The following is a 22,193-nucleotide window of genomic DNA, read 5'->3' as shown; positions in this document are numbered from 1 at the left end:
TCCGGTTTCAATTCTACAGTCAATCTGCAGTGATGATAGGGTTGTCATCTGATCAGTGATTGCTAGAGAAAGACTAGCCTAACTAAAATGAACATTTTGTGAATATTCTCATCATTTACAGTTTCCTGAATAACTAATACACACACACATGCATACTTTTTTGTATGAAACATTTTTTTACATCCTTGTGGTACATTCATCTATACATTTATGAAATCATATTTCCTTTAGTGTGACAGAGGGAGACAGTTTTGATACAGATCTCAAGTCCTCTGCTGCTCTAATGCTCAGCATAAAACATGCATCAATTTAATCTCTGACAAGACAAATCTCTTTTATTAATGTGATGAATATAACATGTTGAAGAGCCTCTTCAGAATTCCATTGTCATAAGTTTAAGACTTAACATGTGAAAACCATCTTTTTGGTTTATAAAAATGTCCTATAAAAAAAAACGTCCATGAGTTCCTCATAATAATAACTTTAGCTTCACAGCACCATATCTTTTATCTGTTTAGTTTAGGCTGGGTTAGATTTACCAGACACTTGTGCTTTTTAACATTTAGCTGCATATCTTCCATGTTCATCAGTGCCGTTTCTCCATTTCAGAGTTTCAGTCATGACAGCATCCCATTCTGTGATTATTTACATTATTGTAAGAATCTGAATTAATCCACATAGTATTATTATGACACTACAAAACAGAATAATCCTACATGATAACATGAGTAGTATGATGACAGTGCTAATGTTGCTTCTCTCTGTATGCTATAGGTCAGTCACTATCTGCATACCGCCTGGTTAGTGACTTCCGTAGTTCATTGCCGGGAGGTCATAGTTCTATTGTTCTCATGTTGGGTGTAGGTTCAATCACCGTTTCGTCATGGCATTGCCTATGTCCCCAAAGTTCTAAAACGACTATTGGCCTTCCCTTGGAGATGGAGGCGTGGCTTTCTGCTCCTCTCCTGACCAATTATCCACTGTGACCCCTGACCTCTGATCTGACCTGGGTGGGGCTTAGTCCAGTGCTTGCTGTTTGATGTGGATGAGGGTAGGGCCACGCTGTCCGTTGCTTCTTCCCTCCCTGCGTAGGACGTACTCGCTGAACTGGGAGGAGTCTACTCCCCCACCACACGCCCCTGCTATCACGAACCCTCTCTGCTGCAACCTCTCCAACACCTGTCAATCAAACACATACACACACACACACACACACACACACACATTATAGACACAACACACACATGCAATACAGACACCGTACATACACTTGTGGTCAGAATAACCACTCAGGTAGACGCACAGACTCAGATCTCAAGTTTTAATCTCATTCACAACAATTATTTAGGTTTACCAAAAATAGAATGGAGGATGAATCAGGTAATTGGTGGTCTGATACAGTATGTATGGAAGGTCAGTTGACCGAGGGGCAGGGAAGTGATTTCAGAGAGGGGCTGATTCAGGGTCGAGTCATACCACAGTCATCCAGGACTCCAGTTTGTGGAAGAGAACCAACATGTGCTACTAACAATAGCACAGACAGTGCCCATATGGCCCAAGTTCACTCATCTCTCTCTCTTTAGCAAGACTCAGTCTGACTAAAGAAGAGCCAGCCATCTCACTCTGTCCTTCCCTGACCTAAAAACACAGTGACAGATAGGAGGATCCCCTCTCTCACGACAACTCACACATACAAACACGGACTGACATATGCAGACAGAGGCGCAAACCCTTTTTCTAGTGTAATATTATGTGCGTCCCAAATGGCACCATATTCCCTATGTAGTGCACTATGGGCCGTAGTCAAAAGTAGTGCACTAAATAGGGAATAGGGTGACATTTTGTATGCAGACATTCTCTCGATAGCTGCAAGATGGCATCTGTTCCTCTGTCTGCCTGCCTCCCTCACTCTCTCGCTCTGTCACCCTCTCCTCTCTTTCTGTTTGTTGCAGGCAGTGGGCTAAATTAGAAACCGCTGTCTGCCTCCATCCCACTCTCTCTCTCTCTGCCTTAAAGGCTCTGCATGGTCAATCCGACGTCTGTAGTGGCCGTACAGCATTTAGTGCGATGTGGCCTCTGCAGAGGAGGCCACATCGCTCTGCAGAGCAGAGCTGTTGTAAAGGAAGTTAAGGAAGTGAGTTTGTGTTTATACAGGACCTCCCGCCCCCACCTACCATCAATAAATCATGTCAATGCGGCGCTATATGGAGCTACACTACATGACCAAAAGTATGTGGACACCTGCTTGTCGAACATCTCATTCCAAAATCATGGGTATTAATATGGAGTTGGTCCCCTCTTTGCTGCTATAACAGTCTCCACTCTTCTGGGAAGGCTTTCCACTAGATGTTGGAATATTGCTGCGGGGGCTATTGCCACGAGCATTAGTGAGGTCGGGCACTGATGTTGGGCGATTAGGCCTGGCTCGCAGTCGGTGTTCCAATTCATCCAAAGGTGTTCGATGGGGTTGGGGTCAGGGCTCTGTGCAGGCCAGTCAAGTTCTTCCACACCGATCTCGACAAACCATTTCTGTATGGACCTCGCTTTGTGCACAGGGGCATTGTCATGCTGAAACAGGAAAGGGCCTTCCCCAAACTGTTGCCACAAAGTTGGAGGCACAGAATCGTCTAGAATGTAATTGTATGCTGTAGCGTTAAGATTTCCCTTCACTGGAACTAAGGGGCCTAGCCCGAAAAACAGCCCCAGACCATTATTCCTCCTCCACCAAACTTTACAGTTGGCACTATGCATTCGGGCAGGTAGCGTTCTCCTGGCATCCGCCAAACCCAGATTCGCCCGTTGGACTGCCAGATGGTGAAACGTGATTCATCACTCCAGAGAAAGCATTTCCACTGCTCCGGAGTCCAATGGCAGCGAGCTTTACACCACTCCAGCCGACGCTTGGCATTGCGTATGGTGATCTTATGTTTGTGTGCGGCTGCTCGGCCATGGAAACCCATTTCATGAAGCTCCCGACTAACAGTTCTAGTGCTGTCGTTGCTTCCAGAGGCAGTTTGGAACTCGGTAGTGAGGACAGACAATTTTTACGCGCTTCAGCACTCTGCGGTCCCATTCTATGAGCTTATGTGGCCTACCACTTCGCGGCTGAGCCATTGTTGCTCCTAGACATTTCCACTTCACAATAACAGCACTTACAGTTGACCGGGGTAGCTCTAGCAGGGCAGAAATTTGACTAACTTACTTGTTGGAAAGGTGGTATCATATGGCGGTGCCACGTTGAAAGTCACTGAGCTCTTCAGTAAGGCCATTCTCCTGCCAATGTTTGTCTATGGAGATTGCATGGATGTGTGCTCGATTTTATACATCTGTCAGCAACGGGTGTGGCTGAAATAGCCGAATCCACTAATTTGAAGGGGTGTTCAAATACTTTTGTATATATAGTGTATATGGAGCCCTCCGCATTGTTACAACATTTGGGAGACGCATGGCGATGCGGTACGGAGCTCGATTTGGCCTCCGCAAGCCTCCGGAGGCGCCGCAATTGCGTCAAACCCTCCGTACAGAGCCTCGGATCACATTTCGGAGCAAGCATAAATTGGCTTTCACTCTGTCTCTGTTTCTCTCTCTCGCTCCCTCTCTCTTTGGCTGTCGCTCCTTCATATCATTCCAGCAGACCCAGTAGCCGATGGCCACATGTTTCATATCTAAACAGGATTAGTCTCTCTTTCTCTGGCTGGTCTGGCCCTCTGAGGTTATTTGAGGTTATACTATGCTTGTGCCATGGGTACTAGTTAGTGGGATGTTACCTGTACAGAGTTAAGGTTACCTACACAGAGTTGAGGTGGGTTAATGTGATGTTATGAGTTGAGTTGAGGTGACCTTATCTGTTGTGAGATGATGTGACCTTATCTGTTGTGAGTTGAGGGGACGTTATCTGTTAACTTAGTATATTGGGTTGTTGTAGGGTATTTTCATAGTTATTCTAAGCAGTGGTATTGTAAGGGTAGTGTCTGTCATGTTACCTGTACAGAGTTGAGGTGACAGTATCCGTTGAGTGGGAAGCGTATGACGTGAGTAGAGTCATGATTCCAGCCTGCGTTCAGGGAGTTACACATGACGTCCCCAACCTCTGGAAACACCTCCTCGATCAGAGCCCTGTCCCCACTCAGAGTGATCCTCTCCCCCAGCTCTGGAGCTACACGTACCACCACACACTCACACACACGCCACACACACCTGGCCTCAAGCTCACTCCTCCAGCGTTCTAATTCTGCTTGTAGTGGGGATAGCTGGAAGAACCTGGCCTCCTCATAGAGTAAAGAGTACTCCTGTAACACACACACACACACACACACACATATATATATACACAAACAAATGTACACATACACACACAAACACAATGATCATCTGATTCTTAAAAAGAAAATGTATCCCATAAAGTTTCACACTTTATGTTATAAGTGTGCAATTACATACAAGGTTTTCCAGGCCTGAGTGCAGGGTCAGAGAAACTCACTTTGAAGTCGTCAGGGAGGAGCAGTTTGGCCGTCCGCAGGAAGTTGAGGATGTAGCGGAACATGTGACCGTCTCGATCTATGAAGTAGTGCTGCTTCAGACTGTCCAACACTATGGGCTCTGTCCCGTTGAACAGACGACCAATCCTGGGGGGAAGGGAATATCATCATCATCAATGTGATCGTCATCAGAGTGTGCATGTTCATGTTTTAGGGGATCAGTTTGAGCAAGGTGAGGCGTAGAATTGCTAATCTTGATCACATAATGAGTAGTTATTTGGGATGCAAGGTCATTTGTAGATCAGTGACTGCATTCCACTTCAATGTAGTCAATCTCAAACACGATATGTGTGTGCGAGTCTTACCGTGACTCTGGGTATTTGGTGAGTGTAGCCAGGCTGCTGGTGTACATGTGACCTCCTACGTCTATGTGTACAGGGGCGTTGGTTTTGGTGAGCTGGGCGGGGGTGGGGATGCCCCCTATACCCCCTGAGCCCAGTGGAGAGGCAGGGGACTGGGAGACCAGCGGCCGGCTGGCCATGCTGCTACTACGGCTATCCTGGGAGACAAGAAGAAGAAGAAACACAAATGTCCAACGGAAATCTGTCACAGATACTGTACATCAGTGAACACACAAGGCATCACACAGTAATTCCCTGAGTGACTAAGTAGAGAAAGGACACTATTAAAGAGTTGTAGACTGGGACTTCATTCATACTCCGTCAACGCTTTGAGCACAATTAACTCATGATGCACTGAACTACATGATGAAGAGTGGTTTTGCCCCTTTCGGTGTCTGTGTATCAGGGCTAACTAAGGACAGTGGAGCAGGCTGAGTGTCGTTAAAGAAACTCAGAGACAGATATGAGTCGTGTCTCCTCCTCTGCTCTGCTATACAGGTGATGTGTGAGACAGGTGAGGACATTACTGTAGAGAGGAAGGTTTGAAACACCTTGGAAATGCTACTGGTCAGCATTCACTGTGGTAAGTGCAGTGAGGGAGAAAGACAGCCTTGGCCGAAGGCAGAGTCTGCCTCTTAAAGCTGAGAAAACAGTAAATAGTGAGATAGATGCACAGAGATGGAGGGAGATAGATGTATAGCTGATAAAGCAGAAAACTGATGAGCAGAGCTGTTAGTGCTGCAGCAGACGTGCATCTCTCCAGGGTCATGACAGGCAGGCTCTTCTGAGAGGAACGGCTCAAAAACATTAAACTCATAAGAGACTGGATACACAAACACAAACACACTCACTCATGCACGCATGCACATTCACACACACTCTCTCTCACACACACACAAACACTATTTTTTTGTCATTAGGGGAAAGAGGCTTGAGACAGCCTGCCATACTATTGTTCATTATAGTGCCTGTGTCTCAGGAAAATGTGAGCTTTAGGCAAATGGGTATAAGAGAAGTATGTGTGTGTGTTTGCACGCTCTGGCTCTTCCCCTGCGGGCTCCACTGTGGTGCATGGTGGGTAACTGTGGGCCTGGGGCACCATCACCCATAGCAACAGACGAAGTCCCAGAGAGAACTCACTCATGTGTCCTCTCCGCTGCACTCACAGGCTAGTCCCAAATGGCACCCTAACCTCTATATAGTGAACTGCTTTTGACCAGGGTCCATAGGGCTCTGGTAAAAAAAAAAGGTGCACTATATAGGGAATAGGGTGCCATTTGGTATGCTAACACAATGTTCATGACCTCTTTACTAAAGCACCTAGAACACCCAATGACAGAACTCACTCCTAAACAGTACAAACACACACATCCTACAGGTCAATACTTTCACAGTAAATGGAAAATTATGTAAATCATTAAATGTATGCATAATCTGTAGATGCTTTGGAGACTAGTAAAGTTATCCTACATTAAATTTAGAAGACTGCTGATCAATTCAAAACCTCTGTTGGTGCAGTGTGTGAAACTGTGTTACCTGCGCTGCTACCACGCCAGCCGGTAAAGGGGCGGGTAGCTGACCGTGGGGCTCAGGGGTTCGGGTGTCCACGGGCTCGTTACCGTCCACTATGACCACCGGGGCCTCTCCGCGCACACAGAGCTTCTTAGGTGAGGGAGGTTCAGAGACGTCGCCAGGGCAGAGAGAACGAACTTTCCTTGTCGTTCTCTGCGGCTTCAGTTCCACTGCGTCCGTGACCTGTCGGATATATGGGATCACGAGCTGGAGATGAGACTGCGCGCCACCATTGACAGTTTCCGAGGCAACGTGAAGCAACACTGACTTTGACCCGATACCGGCGATGCTGTTGAGCGTTGCTATGGAGACGGCGCCGATGCAGTGGTTGGTGTAGGTCTTTGAAAGCTTGGCAGCACGCGACAGCATCTGCATCCTCGTGCCCAGCAGGTTTTTACCGATTGCTTTGTTCTCGTACCATGTCATGTCGCTTACGCAGCAGTGGTCTCGCGGGCGCTGGAAGAACGCTTTGCACAGCGGGTTCCGTTTCGAGACATACTTCACAAAGCTGGCATATGGGCAAAACTCCGTGGCCGTCTCATACATGCGCGGCAGAGTATCATCATCCGTGTCTGGTCTTTTTTTAGTCCAGGACGCGGAGCGAGACTTGTGATATGGCCCCAGCGCTTTGAAATAGATGAACTTTCTCCCATCCTCGTCTATGGCCAGCCCGAATGAATCCTCCTCCAGCTCGCGCTGATTCTCTCTCCCCCTCGTGCAGAAATACATGCATGTCTCGAACCACACTTTGTTGAGAAGCCCGAACGGCGTATCGGTGTTAAACACACTGGAGGTGTAGAGTTTTCTCAGGTCCGCCCGCGTAATAGCCTGTTTCTGCACCACGGGACCGGCTCCTTGCTCCTCCAGCTTTCTTATGACCGCAGCCAGGGTCAGGTTGGCGCTGCGCAGTTCTGGGTCCTTGGTGAGGTCCAGAGTGCGACAGTAGGGCGGCTCATTCAGGTAGCGGTTCAGAGAACTCCGGATGCTGATAAGAGAGGACTTGCTGTAGAGCTGACCGCTCTTCGAGCGCGCCTCCGCGTAGAAGGACCGCAGGACCGCGCACAGCGCCTCCTTGTCCAGAGTTTCAAAGTCAGGACTTTGGGCTTTCTCACTCAGGTACTCCCGGAAGATCCGGACTGCGTACCTAGTAGCCAGGCGAGTGTTCTCGCTCAGTCTGGAGCGGTCAGACCGCTGCAGGTCTCCCTCCGGATCCGAGTCTAGTCCGGGGTCCGCTCCCGGTCCCAACCCGCTGCACTGGTCCTTACTGCGCATAAGGACCGCTTCTGTCTCCATAGCGGAGCAGCTGCCGGGGTCCACACACTCTGCCTCCCATTCCAGCTCGACATCCTCCCCGTACTCCCCCTCCTCCTCCCCGGTGATCTGCACCTCCTGGATCTCATCATCATCCTCCTCGTCTCCGCTCCTCTCAGTCTCCGGGCAGCTCATGTGCTCCTCCCGCTCTGTCCCCGCCTTGTCGCTAGAGCAGTCTGCGCTGCCAGGCATTCTCGCCATATTGCAGTCTGTGTAGCAGTCCTCAGGCAGAGCGCATGCGCTATATTGGACCGCAGAGCTGAGAGTGCTTTGTGTTACTGTTTAGTGACCTTCAGCTAGGCACGCGCTCTTAAAGGTGCAGGGAGCGAGCGAGTGGGGAAATGGAGCGCGCTCCCAAAAAAGGCTGCAGTATTGGACTGCATATTGGACTACTCACACGCAGCATGAATATGTAACAGGGTTTCATGTCTCTCTTTAATGGAAGTAACTGCTGCATTTGATAAGGCAATACCCGACACACACACACACACACACACACACACACATATATACACACACACACACACACACACACACACACACACACACACACACACACACACACACACACACACACACACTCCACACAGGCCAGGGTCAGCAAGGTTTCTTGGGAAAAACATATAAACTAGGTCTGTTAGAATCAATCAGTTAACTGAAGTTTTTTAAATCACGATTAATCCCATTATCTGGAAGTGTTGAAAATACACTGAAAACATCCTAAATTCATCATCTATACAGCTTAAAACTACAATGCAATGTCAAAAACAAGTTATTGATGTTAAAGAAAGCATGCTTTATCAATTTACCAGATTTTGCTTACCTTTATTTTGCACAAATCAATGTTCTTGTAATGTGTTTTGAATAAAAAATCTTAAATTACAGCTCAATTTGAGCAAATCCTGCGATTTACTCGATGAAATGTTTTGAACGTTTGACAGCCCTAATATAAACTCTTTAGTGGCCATACAGTACTTTCCTGGTTGTCATACACTGTACTCTCTGAGCACTATGTGAAGTGTGTTGTTAGACTTGTGCATTGATTTGAGCATAAATGCCAATGCCTCAGAAGTGCAAAGCAATTATATTATATTCTTCTTAATATAGAACCTCATCACCCTGCTGTACCTCCAGGCTAAGAGTACTGCTCCTCCCCTGGGCATCCGTGACCTTGATACAGCCTTATACAGCCTGATAGGCTACAGGGTGTCCTCCATGCGATGCACTGCTCCCATTACAGCTTATAGGGACTGTATGAGCTCTAATAACGGCTCATAGGTTAGCTTTGTTGCCCTTGTGAGGGTTCATATACTTCTTATGCTGCTCTTGTGTAGGTTCATAGTTATGCTGCCACCTTAGCTTAGGTTAATTATGTCCTCCATACTCTTCTGCAATTACAGCTTCTAAGGACTCTACACACTAACAACAAATGGTTCTATATAGTGCCAAATATCAGCCTACTTTTCCAACCTGATTAAGGAGAATAAAAACAATCTAAAATTCATTTTTTGATACTGTCGCATAGCTAGCTAAAAAGCAACATTCCCCAAGTAAAGATGGCCTTCACTTCAGCAGTGACGATTTCATGAACTTCTTACACGAAAAGATCATGATCATTAGAAAACAAATTACGGACTCCTCTTTGAATCTGCATATTTCTCCAAAACTCAGTTGTCCTGAGTCTGCACAGAACTGCCAGGACCTTGGCTCAATGGAGACACTCACGTGTTTTAATCCTGTATCGCTCAACACATTCACTAAAATAGTAATGGCCTCTAAACCTTCCAGCTGTCTACTGGACACTATTCCAACTAACCTATTGAAAGAGCTACACTATACAGTGAGGGAAAAAAGTATTTGATACCCTGCTGATTTTGTACGTTTGCCCACTGACAAAGACATGATCAGTCTATAATTTTAATGGTAGGTTTATTTGAACAGTGAGAGACAGAATAACAACAAAATAATCCAGAAAAATGCATGTAAAAAATGTTATAAATTGATTAGCATTTTAATGAGGGAAATAAGTATTTGACCCCTCTGCAAAACATGACTTAATACTCGGCAAAACCAAGTATTTGACCCCCTCTCAATCAGAAAGATTTCTGGCTCCCAGGTGTCTTTTATACAGGTAACAAGCTGAGAGTGCTCCTAATCTCAGCTTGTTACCTGTATAAAAGACACCTGTCCACAGAAGCAATCAATCAATCAGATTCCAAACTCGCCACTCATGGCCAAGACCAAAGAGCTCTCCAAGGATGTCAGGGACAAGATTGTAGACCTACACAAGGCTGGAATGGGCTACAAGACCATCGCCAAGCAGCTTGGTGAGAAGGTGACAACAGTTGGTGCGATTATTCGCAAATGGAAGAAACACAAAATAACTGTCAATCTCCCTCGGCCTGGGGCTCCATGCAAGATCTCACCTCGTGGAGTTGCAATGATCATGAGAACGGTGAGGAATCAGCCCAGAACTACACGGGAGAATCTTGTCAATGATCTCAAGGCAGCTGGGACCATAGTCACCAAGAAAACAATTGATAACACACTACGCAGTGAAGGACTGAAATCCTGCAGCGCCCGCAAGGTCCCCCTGCTCAAGAAAGCACATATACAGGCCTGTCTGAAGTTTGCCAATGAACATCTGAATGATTCAGAGGAGAACTGGGTGAAAGTGTTGTGGTCAGATGAGACCAAAATCGAGCTCTTTGGCATCAACTCAACTCGCCGTGTTTGGAGGAGGAGGAATGCTGCCTATGCCCCCAAGAACACCATCCCCACCGTCAAACATGGAGGTGGAAACATTATGCTTTGGGGGTGTTTTTCTGCTAAGGGGACAGGACAACTTCACAGCATCAAAGGGACGATGGACAGGGCCATGTACCGTCAAATCTTGGGTGAGAACCTCATTCCCTCAGCCAGGGCATTGAAAATGGTCGTGGATGGGTATTTCAGCATGACAATGACCCAAAACACACGGCCAAGGCAACAAAGGAGTGGCTCAAGAAGAAGCACATTAAGGTCCTGGAGTGGCCTAGTCAGTCTCCAGACCTTAATCCCATAGAAAATGTGGAGGGAGCTGAAGGTTCGAGTTGCCAAACGTCAGGCTCAAAACCTTAATGACTTGGAGAAGCCAACTACAAGAAACGTCTGACCTCTGTGATTGCCAACAAGGGTTTTGCCACCAAGTACTAAGTCATGTTTTGCAGAGGGGTCAAATACATATTTCCCTCATTAAAATGAAAATCAATTTATAACATTTTTGACATGTGTTTTTCTGGATTTCTTTGTTGTTATTCTGTCCCTCACTGTTCAAATAAACCTACCATAAAAATTATAGACTGATCATGTCTTTGTCAGTGGGCAAACATACAAAAACTTTTTTCCCTCACTGTATATACAAAAGTATGTGGACACCCCTTCAAATTAGTGGATTTTGATATTTCAGCCACACCCGTTGCTGACAGGTGTATAAAATCGATCACACAGCCACGCAATCTCCATAGACAAACATTGGCAGTAGAATGGCCTTACTGAAGAGCTCAGTGACTTTCAACGTGGCACCGCCATAGGATATAAGTGCTGTTATTGTGAAGTGGAAACGTCTAGGAGCAACAACGGCTCAGCCGCGAAGTGGTAGGCCACACAAGCTCACAGAATGGGATTACCGAGTGCTGAAGCGCGGAGTGCGTAAAATTTGCCTGTCCTCTGTTGCAACACTCACTACTGAGTTCCAAACTGCCTCTGGAAGCAACGTCAGCACAACAACTGTTCGTTGGGAGCGTCATGAAATCGGTTTCCATGGCCGAGAAGCTGCACACAAGCCTAAGATCACCATACGCAATGCCAAGCGTTGGCTGGAGTGGTGTAAAGCTCGCCGCCATTGGACTCTGGAGCAGTGGAAATGCGTTCTCTGCAGTGATGAATCACACTTCACTATGTGGCAGTCCGACGGACAAATCTGGGTTTGGTGGATGCCAGGAGAACGCTACCTGCCCGAATGCATAGTGCCAACTGTAATGTTTGGTGGAGGAGGAATAATGGTCTGGGGCTGTTTTACATGGTTTGGGCTAGGCCCCTTAGTTCCAGTGAAAGGAAATCTTAATGCTACAGCATACAATGACATTCTAGACGATTCTGTGCTTCCAACTTTGTGGCAACAGTTTGGGAAAGGCCCTTTCCTGTTTCAGCATGACAATACCCCTGTGCACAAAGCGAGGTCCATGTAGAAATAGTTTGTCGAGATTGGTGTGGAAGAACTTGACTGGCCTGCACAGAGCCCTGACGTTAACCCCATCGAATACCTTTGGGATGAATTGGAACGCTGACTGCGAGCCAGGCCTAATCGGCCAACATCAGTGCCCGACCTCACTAATGCTCTTGTGGCAGAATGGAAGTAAGTCCCCGCAGCAATGTTCTAACATCTAGTGGAAAGCCTTCCCAGAAGAGTGGAGGCTGTTATAGCAGCAAAGCGGGGACCAACTCCATATTAATGGCCATGATTTTTGAATGAGAATTTCGACAAGCAGGTGTCCTTCCTGTGCTTGGCCGTCCTATGTTGAACATAATAAATATCTCCCTATCCTCCGGTGTACCAAACTCACTATAAAAAGGCAGTAATATAGCCTCTTGAAAAAGCAAAAACCTTGACCCACATTTTTTTTTTATACTATCGGCCTACATCGAATCTCCCATTGCTCTCAATTTTTTTAAAAAAGCTGTTTCTCAGCAACTCACTGTCTTCCTGAAGACAAATTATGTATATGAAATGCTCCAATCTGGTTTTAGACCCCATCATATTGCTGAGACCGCACTCGTGAAGGTGATAAATTACCTTTTAATGGCGTCAGACCAAGGCTCTGTGTCTGTCCTCGTGCTCCTAGACCTTAGTGTCGCTTTTGACACCATCGATCACAACATTCTGTTGGAGAGATTGGAAACCCTAATTGGTCAACGCGGACAAGTTCTTGCCTGGTTTAGATCTTATCTGTCGGAAAGATATCTGATCGTCTCTGTGAATGGTTTGTCCTCTGACAAATCAATGGTAAGTTTCGTTGGTCCTCAAGGTTCCGTTCTGGGACCACTATTGTTCTCACTATATATGCTACCTCTTGGTGATGTCATTCGAAAAAGAGTGTAGTCTGGCCCAGGGGTGCGAAGGTGAAAGGTAAGGCACTGGAGTGACGAACCACCCTTGCTGTCTCTGCCTGGCCGGCTCCCCTCTCTCCACTCCGATTCTCTGCCTCTGACTCTATTACGGGGGCTGAGTCACTGGCTTGCTCGCGCTCTCCCATGCCATCCTTAGGAGGGGTGCATCACGTCATGCCATGCTTTTTTCGACAATACTCGACTTGAGTGGGTTGAGTCACTGACGTGATCTTTCTGTCCGGTTTTGCACCCCTTCGACCTCGTGCGGTGGGGTGATCTTCGTGGGCTATACTCGGCCTTGTCTCAGGGTAGTAAGTTAGTGGCCTGTTGATATCCCTTTGGTGGTGTGCAGGCTGTGCTTTGGCAAAGTGGTTGGGGTTATATCCTGCCTGTTTGGCCCTGTCCGGGTGTTCCCCAACCCCCCCTGTCTCAGTCCCCAGTATATATGCTGCAATAGTGTATGTGCCAGGGGGCTAGGGTCAGTCTGTGATCTCTAATTCTTCTCTCGCTCTCGCTCTCGCTCTCTCTCTCGCTCTCGCTCTCGCTCTCGCTCTCTCTCGCTCTCTCTCGCTCTCTCTTTACCGCACCTGCAGTCTCGACCTCTGAATGCTCGGCTATGAAAAGCCAACTGACATTTACTCCTGTTTTGCTGATCTGTTGCACCCTCTATAACCACTGTGATTATTATTTGACCCTGCTGGTCATCTATGAACGTTTGAATATCTTGAAGAACGATCTGGCCTTAATGGCCATGTACCCTTATAATCTCCACCCAGCCTAGCCAGAAGAGGACTGGCCACCCCTCAGAGCCTGGTTCCTCTCTAGGTTTCTTCCTAGGTTCCTGCCTTTCTAGGGAGGTTTTCCTCGCTACCGTGCTTCTACATCTGCATTGCTTGCTCTTTGGTGTCTTTGGGGTTTTAGGCTGGGTTTCTGTATAAGCACTTTGTGACATCTACTGATGTAAAAAGGGCTTTATAAATACATTTGATTGATTGATTGATTGAGCGATTGATTTATTGAAATAAGGGTTCTTTGGCTTGTAACCATAGCGGAACCATTTTTAGTGCTATTGGAACCTTTTTTTGAAGGAAGAATCATGCTCATCAGGTTCTAAATGGAACCTGTATGGTGCTATAAAGAACCCTTTCCTAAGGTTCTATAAAAAAAAACATATAACACCAAAAAAGAGTTCCACTATGGTTACAACTCTTTTTGGGGCTATATAGAACCCTTTTTTTTATGGTTCTTTTAATCGAACCTTTATGGAGAATGGTTCTATAAAGCACCTTTCCCAATCTCAAAGGTTCTTTATAAAACTATACAGTTTTTTAAAATTCTGGTTTAATAGCCATATTATATTGTTGCAATTCCATAGGTGTTATTATTGTGTTTATTAACAAGTTGAATCAGGTGTGCTAGCTCTGGAACAGCTGGGGGTCCCTGAGGAGAGAATGGATAACTACTGACTTAATCAACTGTTCTCAATTGGCACAAGGCCATACGTGAGTCTTTCACAAGACACCGTCACTGGCCATAGTCATATTCTGTATAACATATAATAGCATAACACAACAGATTAGATAAACTGGAATGACACTCTCCCTCACGTATTGGGACAAATTCACTTATGTGTATTAAAGTAGTTAAAAGTTTAGTATTCGCTGAGAATTGTTTTGTTGTCGAAGCTACAGACGGCAATATAGGTCCGCTAATACAGGACTAGTAAAGGCCCAGTGCACTACTTTTGTGAGAGAGAAAAAAAAAAATATATATATATATATATATATATATATCTTTTTTAATTCTGATTTATCAGGGGGTGCAGCACCCTCAGTAGTTTTTTGGGGGTATAATATGTATGCTTCTGTAACTTTCTCACTCATCTTTATTCACGATTCATTCAGGATTATCCGTAATCATGGTAGCGTAAGTGTTTAGAAACATATTTTATTATTATTTACAATAAAAATGACTCCAAAATGACACAATACATTATTTACCATTCATTTCTATTGGGCACAAAATTATCTGAAACACAACCGAAACAAACAGCAAATGCATCCAACAAGTTTGTAGAATCACAAGCATGATGTAATCATTGCGTGCTAGGAAAATGGGACCAAATACTAAACGTTTGACTACTTTAATACACATATAAGTGAATTTGGCCCTATACAGTGGCTTGCGAAAGTATTCACCCCCCATGGCATTTTTCCTATTTTGTTGCCTTACAATTAGAATTCAAATTGATTTTTTTGGGGTTTGTATCATTTGATTTACATAACATGCCTACCACTTTGAAGATTCAAAATATTTTTTAATGTGAGACAAACAAGAAATAAGACAGAAAAACAGAAAACTTGAGCGTGCACCCCCCACCCCCCCACCCCCAAAGTCAATACTTTGTAGAGCCACCTTTTGCAGCAATTACAGCTGCAAGTCTCTTAGGGTATGTCTCTATAAGCTTGGCACATCTAGCCACTGGGATTTTTGCCCATTCTTCAAGGCAAAACTGCTCCAGCTCCTTCAAGTTGGATGGGTTCCGCTGGTGTACAGCAATCTTTAAGTCATACCACAGATTCTCAATTGGATTGAGGTCTGGGCTTTGACTAGGCCATTCCAAGACATTTAAATGTTTCCCCTTAAACCACTCAAGTGTTGCTTTAGCTGTATGCTTAGGGTCATTGTCCTGCTGGAAGGTGAACCTCCGTCCCAGTCTCAAATCTCTGTAAGACTGAAACAGGTTTCCCTCAAGAATTTCTCTGTATTTAGCGCCATCCATCATTCCTTCAATTCTGACCAGTTTCACAGTCCCTGCCGATGAAAAACATCCCACAGCATGATGCTGCCACCACCATGCTTCACTGTGGGGATGGTGTTCTCGGGTGATGAGAGGTGTTGGGTTTGCGCCAGTCAAAGCGTTATCCTTGATGGCCAAAAAGCTCAATTTTAGTCTCATCTGACCAGAGAACCTTCATCCATATGTTTGGGGAGTCTCCCACATGCCTTCTGGCGAACACCAAACGTGTTTGCTTATTTTTTTCGTTAAGCAATGGCTTTTTTCTGGCCACTCTTCCGTAAAGCCCAGCTCTGTGGAGTGTACGGCTTAAAGTGGTCCTATGGACAGATACTCCAATCTCCACTGTGGAGCTTTGCACCTCCTTCAGGGTTATCTTTGGTCTCTTTGTTGCCTCTCTGATTAATGCCCTCCTTGCCTTGACCCTCTCTTGGCAGGTTTGATGTGGTGCCATATTCTTTCCACTGTTTAATAATGGATTTAATGGTGCTCTGTGGGATGTTAAAAGTTTCGAATATTTTTTTATAACCCAACCCTGATCTGTACTTCTCCACAACTTTGTCCCTGACCTGTTTGGAGAGCTCCTTGGTCTTCATGGTGCTGCTTGCTTGATGGTGCCCCTTGCTTAGTGGTGTTGCAGACTCTGGGGCCTTTCAGAACAGGTGTATATATACTGACAGATCATGTGACACTTAGATTGTACACACATGGACTTTATTTAACAAATTATGTGACTTCTGAAGGTAATTGGTTGCACCAGATCTTATTTAGGGGCTTCATAGCAAAGGGGGTGAATACATATGCACGCACCACTTTTCCATTATTTATTTTTAATACTTTTTTGAAACAAGTAATTTCTTTCATTTCACCAATTTGGACTATTTTGTGTATGTCCATTACATTTCAATTACAGGTTGTAATGCAACAAAGTAGGAAAAACGCCAAGGGGGATGAATACTTTTGCAAGGCACTGTACTTTTGGTCCCCTAAAATAGGGAGACTATGTACAAATAGTGCTGTAATTTGTAAACAGTTCACCCGATATGGATGAAAATACCGTCAAATTAACAGTCTGCACTTTAACCTCATAGTCATTGTATCATTTCAAATCCAAAGTGCTGGAGTACAGAGCCAAAACGTCAAAAAATGTGTCACTCTCCCAGTGCTTTTGGAGCTCACTGTAGTGTATGTTGCCCTTGTGGAGGTTCATAGGCTTCTTATGCTGCCCACTTAGGGTTCATATAGACATACAGTTAACGTTTCCCTTACTTTCCCCTAAGGAGATAGAGGTAGAGAGTTGTAATGTTAAAGACCCTCTTCCCTAACTTTACCCAGAGTAACAACACAGGAAGACCTGTGAGAAGCCAAGTGCCTAACAGAGCTGTCAGTTAAATTAAAATGTAATATGACAGTTGACAAATCTCAGGCTGTCTGTTTATCTCTGCTGCTATATGACAGTGCTGTATGTTGTGGGTAATTAGGTGTTATGTGTGACAGGTGGCAGTAATGGATAGCGTCAGGCAGACAGACCCGACAGTGTGTATCAATGGGGAGTGTGTTAATGGCATTTATTACAATGGAAAAAGCAGTGTGATCCACTTCAATCCATCACAGCCGTGCAGAGAGTAGAACATAGCAATATAACCATATTTCCTGAGTGAGTGTGTTGTGATGTGAATGTGTCAGAATGTTAGATATGTGAGGAAATTAATATGAAAGACCTTGACCCTAAACCTGCACACATTGAGGGACTGAAAAGCACTTTTAATGGACATTTTCCATTGAGAATGTGTTTTTTTTTTGTCAAAGATTAAGATAAATCTGGGTCCAGTATGGGAAGGAGCAACCAACAACCAAACACAGCCCTACAAAAACAGCCAAAGTAAAACCTTCCTTCCTGAAACCTCTTTGCTGAACTGAAGAATTGTCTTTTGTCTCTAACTGTGTCTTAGCCTCCCAGGCATGTCACCAGGAAGGAAGGCTGAGACATTTGGAAAAAACACCCACGCCGCGTTTCGCACCTCCATACCCAATTAGCAATTAGCCAGGCCTTTAAATGGAGACCTTTGCTGTGGCGTCTGATCCCAGCCTGATTTGTATGCCGCTTGTGCAGTTGCTGATAAGAGAAGGGCCCCAGAATACATGTTAGAGTTTTACATTTAATTTTATGATGATTTGCATGTCAAGAGAGCCTTGGGGGCTCCGGGGAATAACACGGCCGCTCTTCAAAAGGATATCTGTGCGCCGCGTGGCAGCAAAGTGTGTAGGATTGCGCTTTTTTGTGTGCAGGTAGGTAATTTACTCCCTGACTAATCTGCAGAGATAGGGAGAAGTTGTAGAACAAAAATCACTTACACAAAGAACAAGGCTCTCTCTCTCTCTCTCTCTCTCTACGTTTCCCTCTCTCGCTCTCTCCCTCTCTCTCTCTGAGGCACCATGTCAAAACCTAGGGAAATTAACACCATGCGTTAGATAGAGATGCTCCCTTAGCATAGGGTTGGCATGAAAGAGGGATGTGTGTGTTTGTGGGGGCATGTTTGTGTGTGTGTGTGAAAGAGTGTGTGAGTATATAAATTGTTTCAGTGTGTGCATATGTATGTATTTGTGTGTGTGCTAAACAGAAAGCGCTCAAACTACACCTGCCCTTCACACTCATTATTGACTACAACCAGGCTTCCCAGCAGTAGTCTCTAATGAGAACACAGTCCGGGACAAACACTCTGTTCATCTGTCTGTCCCGTGGGAGAGACCTGCAACACCATGTAAACATGCCCACTATATCAAACAACACACTAAACCCCCACACACTAATTCAGAAACTCAATTTGCACACATACAATGCCTATCACAGCAATGCTTGTCACAAGAAAGAATGTAGGAAAACCTTGAAGACTAGATTACACAGCCAGTAGTACACCATCCCTTACATACACAATATAATTAACATTATAACAAAACATACCTACACAACTGCACAATCATTATCACAGTGTAATAACCACATATGAAGTAGGCCTACACCATAACACCTTTAATGAGATCCTCATATACTTTCTAGCCAGTAGTTCTGAAAGTAGCGGTCACAAGCCAAAAGTGGTCCCCGGAAATTGCTTCTTAAGTCACACGTGCAGATATGTTCACCACGTCATTGCTTTCTCTCTTTCTCTGCTGTGTGTGCATCTTACTAGCTGTCATTCAAATGTCGAGGGGCTGAAGCTCATTGGCTAGAACTCAAATTGCTAGGGGCTGGCCCACATGAGGAAATATATATATATATATTTTTTAGTCATTTAGCAGACGCTCTTATCCAGAGCGACTTACAGTTAGTGAGTGCATATATATTTACATTTACATTTACGTCATTTAGCAGACGCTCTTATCCAGAGCGACTTACAAATTGGTGCATTCACCTTATAGCCAGTGGGATAAACACTTTACAATGTTTTTTTTTTTTTTTTTTTTTGGGGGGTGGGGGGCAGGGTGGGTTGGGGTAAGGGGGGTAGAAGGATTACTGCTGATATATATATTTTTTTCATACTGCCCCCCGTGGGAATCGAACCCACAACCCTGGCGTTGCAAACGCCATGCTCTACCAACTTAAAATATGTAGGGAAAATAGCGCAGCACAGCTTCAAGAAAAACAGTTGCTTTCAAACTAGGGATTTCGTGGCTAATTGATGTAAGACTGTAATTTCGCTCATAGATTATGCATGTATGAACTACACATTGACACATCCAGCCCAAAGCAGAAGGTTTAAAAAACACTCAGTAGTCGCCAAAGTTCCAGAGCATGTATTTAATGTCTTACCTACTCTCCATCAAACTCATATATACTTTCTGATCATATATTTGGTATGTTATCTTCCTGAAACATTTCATTATCCTGAAAAGGTATAAACAGCAGGAGTACAGACATGCTTTTTGAATGTGCATCTATAACCATATTTCTCTCCCTGCCAGCCGGGTAAATAGCAAGCTGTCACTTCAGCTTTAATGAGTTCTAGGATCCATTATTAATGACATGCCAAACAACTGGATGGCTTAGGGCTGACTGCACATCCTATACAGTACACAGTGTCTGCTCCACTATCTACACACGCACGCAAGCGTACACACACGCACACATGCATGCACACAAGTAAGCACAACAGCACACACACACACACACACACACACACACACACACACACACACACACACACACACACACAGTGTCCCAGAGCGTGGGTAAAAATGAAACATGTAAGTATGATGAGATGCTTACTGGGAACAATACAACTGCAGTATAACAACATAATATTGTCATTAATCTATTTCCATATTTAACTTTATAATTGAATAAGGTGTATCACCTTGAGACGGCATTCCTCCATGGCGAACACCTGGGAGCTGTCCATTCAGCCCTGCCCTGGTCAGCAACTCCTAACAAGCAATCAGCGCCCTCTACATGTTCAGGACCATGGACAGCGACAACTTACAAGACTCAGAGATCAGAATGTCCTCACCACAAGTGATGAATCATTTTAGCAGCAAACTGTAGGCTTGTCCAGTATCCTAGCCCATGCGTAAAACAGTGCTGCTCCCCTCGCCTATATATGTTGCACCAACCACCTTCACAATCTTTACGAGGAAATTAAAAACTAACCCAATTTCAGACAGTTCTTACCTGAAACATCCGACATCAATCCTCGGCTTTCCTCTCTGAATAACGACGATATGCTGCTTCCCCGGCACGCTAGAGAGAAATGCATTAGCCTGGCGAGGGAGGGAAGAGAGAACAGTCGCTCCAAGGCTTCGCTAGCCCCTCAGGCTAAGATCAGGAGACAATTAGCGTATTCCTGCATCATATCAAATCAATATTATACTGGATTCCGTTTATAGCTTTTATAATGATCAACTCTATACAATAATAATAATATTATATAGCTGGTTTGTTTGGAAAGTCTCCCCGCCATAGAGTAGTGGCTCTCTCGCACTCCCGCCTTTAGCTCGCCTGCGCTACTCTCCTCGCGGCAGGAGACACTGATGTTAATCGTGATGATTAGTTTTGATGGAGACCCTCCGCGGGCACTTTTCTTCTAATGGATGGAGAGCTACTGCTGTGTGCCAGGCAGGGAAACAGCAGATGATGGTGGTTATATAAACTGTTGCTTGTGTCAACTGCCACTATCTATCGAAATCAAATGTGTATCCTACTATACATTAGAGAAAGTACACCTCTTGGACACTGTCTGGACCAATGGACCAATCAACAGTGTGAATCTCAATTAAGAGGAAGAGATAGGAGTCAGACTGTGTTGACTATTCAGGAAGGAATGGATAAAGTGTGTCTACATGTCTAATTTCATTATTGTGTATGTTTTTTATTTCCATAAAAACTATTTATCTCTCGCTCTCTCTTTCTTGCTCTTTCTCAGTCAGGTAAATGTTTCAGTTTTAATGCAGCCCAATAAGTCATGCAGCACATACATCCACAGTAGGTGCTGATCAAAGGGCTTAGAACACAATAGTGACACCATGCCCATAAGCCACCATTAATTAATTTTCTCCTCCTGAATCTGGGCTGGCAATTCAACTGAGTCTACTTGGGCTCATAGAGATGTAAAGGAAGAGTGAACAACAGACATGGGAAAGTGGAGGGAGAGAGAATGGAGAGGAAGTCATAGAGCTAGAGAGACTGGGGGAGAGAGAAATAATGAGGTAGTATCAGCAACTCTATTTTGACTGGGTTGTTTTCTTACAGTTGTGTGGTAACAGTTCTCTGAGTGAATTAGCATCCTCACCTTGGTCACTCAGCCCTATAGTGGTTACTGTCCTGACAATGGTGCAGCACCTGTGGCTAATTTGCTCCCTGTTACCACTGAGGGGAGAATATGGTCCCTAACTACCAGCACACTGATGAGTATGATTGTGTCAACTTTGAGGATATCTCAATGATTGTGGTGACTTTGTGATAGTATTGCAGTGTTTTGGTGATCTGATCTGCTGATGATGAGAAGCCACAGACAGGGAGACGGTAGGCAGGCTGGGCGCCCCTTCAGGCATGTCTCGTTTGATTGGTCTCCTGTGGTATTCCACCACAATGGTTAATATTAAACACGAGTCAGTCAGTCAGACATCTGTAAGACTTCATATTTAATCTTCCTCAGTGGAGGTAGATTCATCAGAACAAGGGGAGCTCATGGCTATGTGTAATCCGCATGCCCTGTTTTATTCTCATTCAGGCTTGTCATCTGAATCCTCCCATTCACTGTACAATGAGGCTGTGTGATTTCCTTCACATTCAGAGGCAAAACATCTCCCTCATTGCCAGAATTTCCAGCAACAGAACAAGGTATTGACATAGCTAGCCCTTTCTGTGTCCCTGTCTCTATGTCCTTGTGGTATTTATGGACAACTACAGTATGTCTGTGTCTTTGAATGAGAATAATTGTGTTTTTTCTCCCTCCAATTAGTTTAAATGGAGCAATTATATTTAAAATTGTA

The 22,193-nt window shown here is 44.9% G+C and overlaps 1 protein-coding gene across 2 annotated transcripts; it reads right to left on the bottom strand.

Annotated features, from left to right (window-relative positions):
* Positions 1-166: 166 nt before the first annotated feature.
* LOC121533902 (BTB/POZ domain-containing protein KCTD1-like) lies at positions 167-20,696 on the bottom strand. Of its 2 annotated transcripts, none has more exons than XM_041840240.2 (5): positions 6,416-8,084; positions 4,844-5,037; positions 4,481-4,625; positions 3,984-4,289; positions 167-1,179 (listed from the first exon to the last, which is right to left on the bottom strand). In XM_041840240.2, exons 1-5 carry the CDS (start codon positions 7,961-7,963, stop codon positions 1,018-1,020), a joined length of 2,355 nt encoding a protein of 784 aa, XP_041696174.2. In that variant the 5' UTR covers positions 7,964-8,084; the 3' UTR covers positions 167-1,017. The 2 variants fall into 2 exon arrangements, with proteins under 2 accessions (XP_041696174.2, XP_041696175.2); XM_041840241.2 differs by lacking the exon at positions 6,416-8,084 and adding an exon at positions 20,374-20,696 and having other exon boundaries at positions 169-1,179.
* Positions 20,697-22,193: the final 1,497 nt, after the last annotated feature.

The sequence above is a fragment of the Coregonus clupeaformis genome, chromosome 20 (assembly GCF_020615455.1).
Source record: "Coregonus clupeaformis isolate EN_2021a chromosome 20, ASM2061545v1, whole genome shotgun sequence".
NCBI classification, from domain to species: domain Eukaryota; kingdom Metazoa; phylum Chordata; class Actinopteri; order Salmoniformes; family Salmonidae; genus Coregonus; species Coregonus clupeaformis.
The sequence above is the reverse complement of the archived record's forward strand: the minus strand, read 5'-3'. Positions and strand labels throughout refer to the sequence as shown.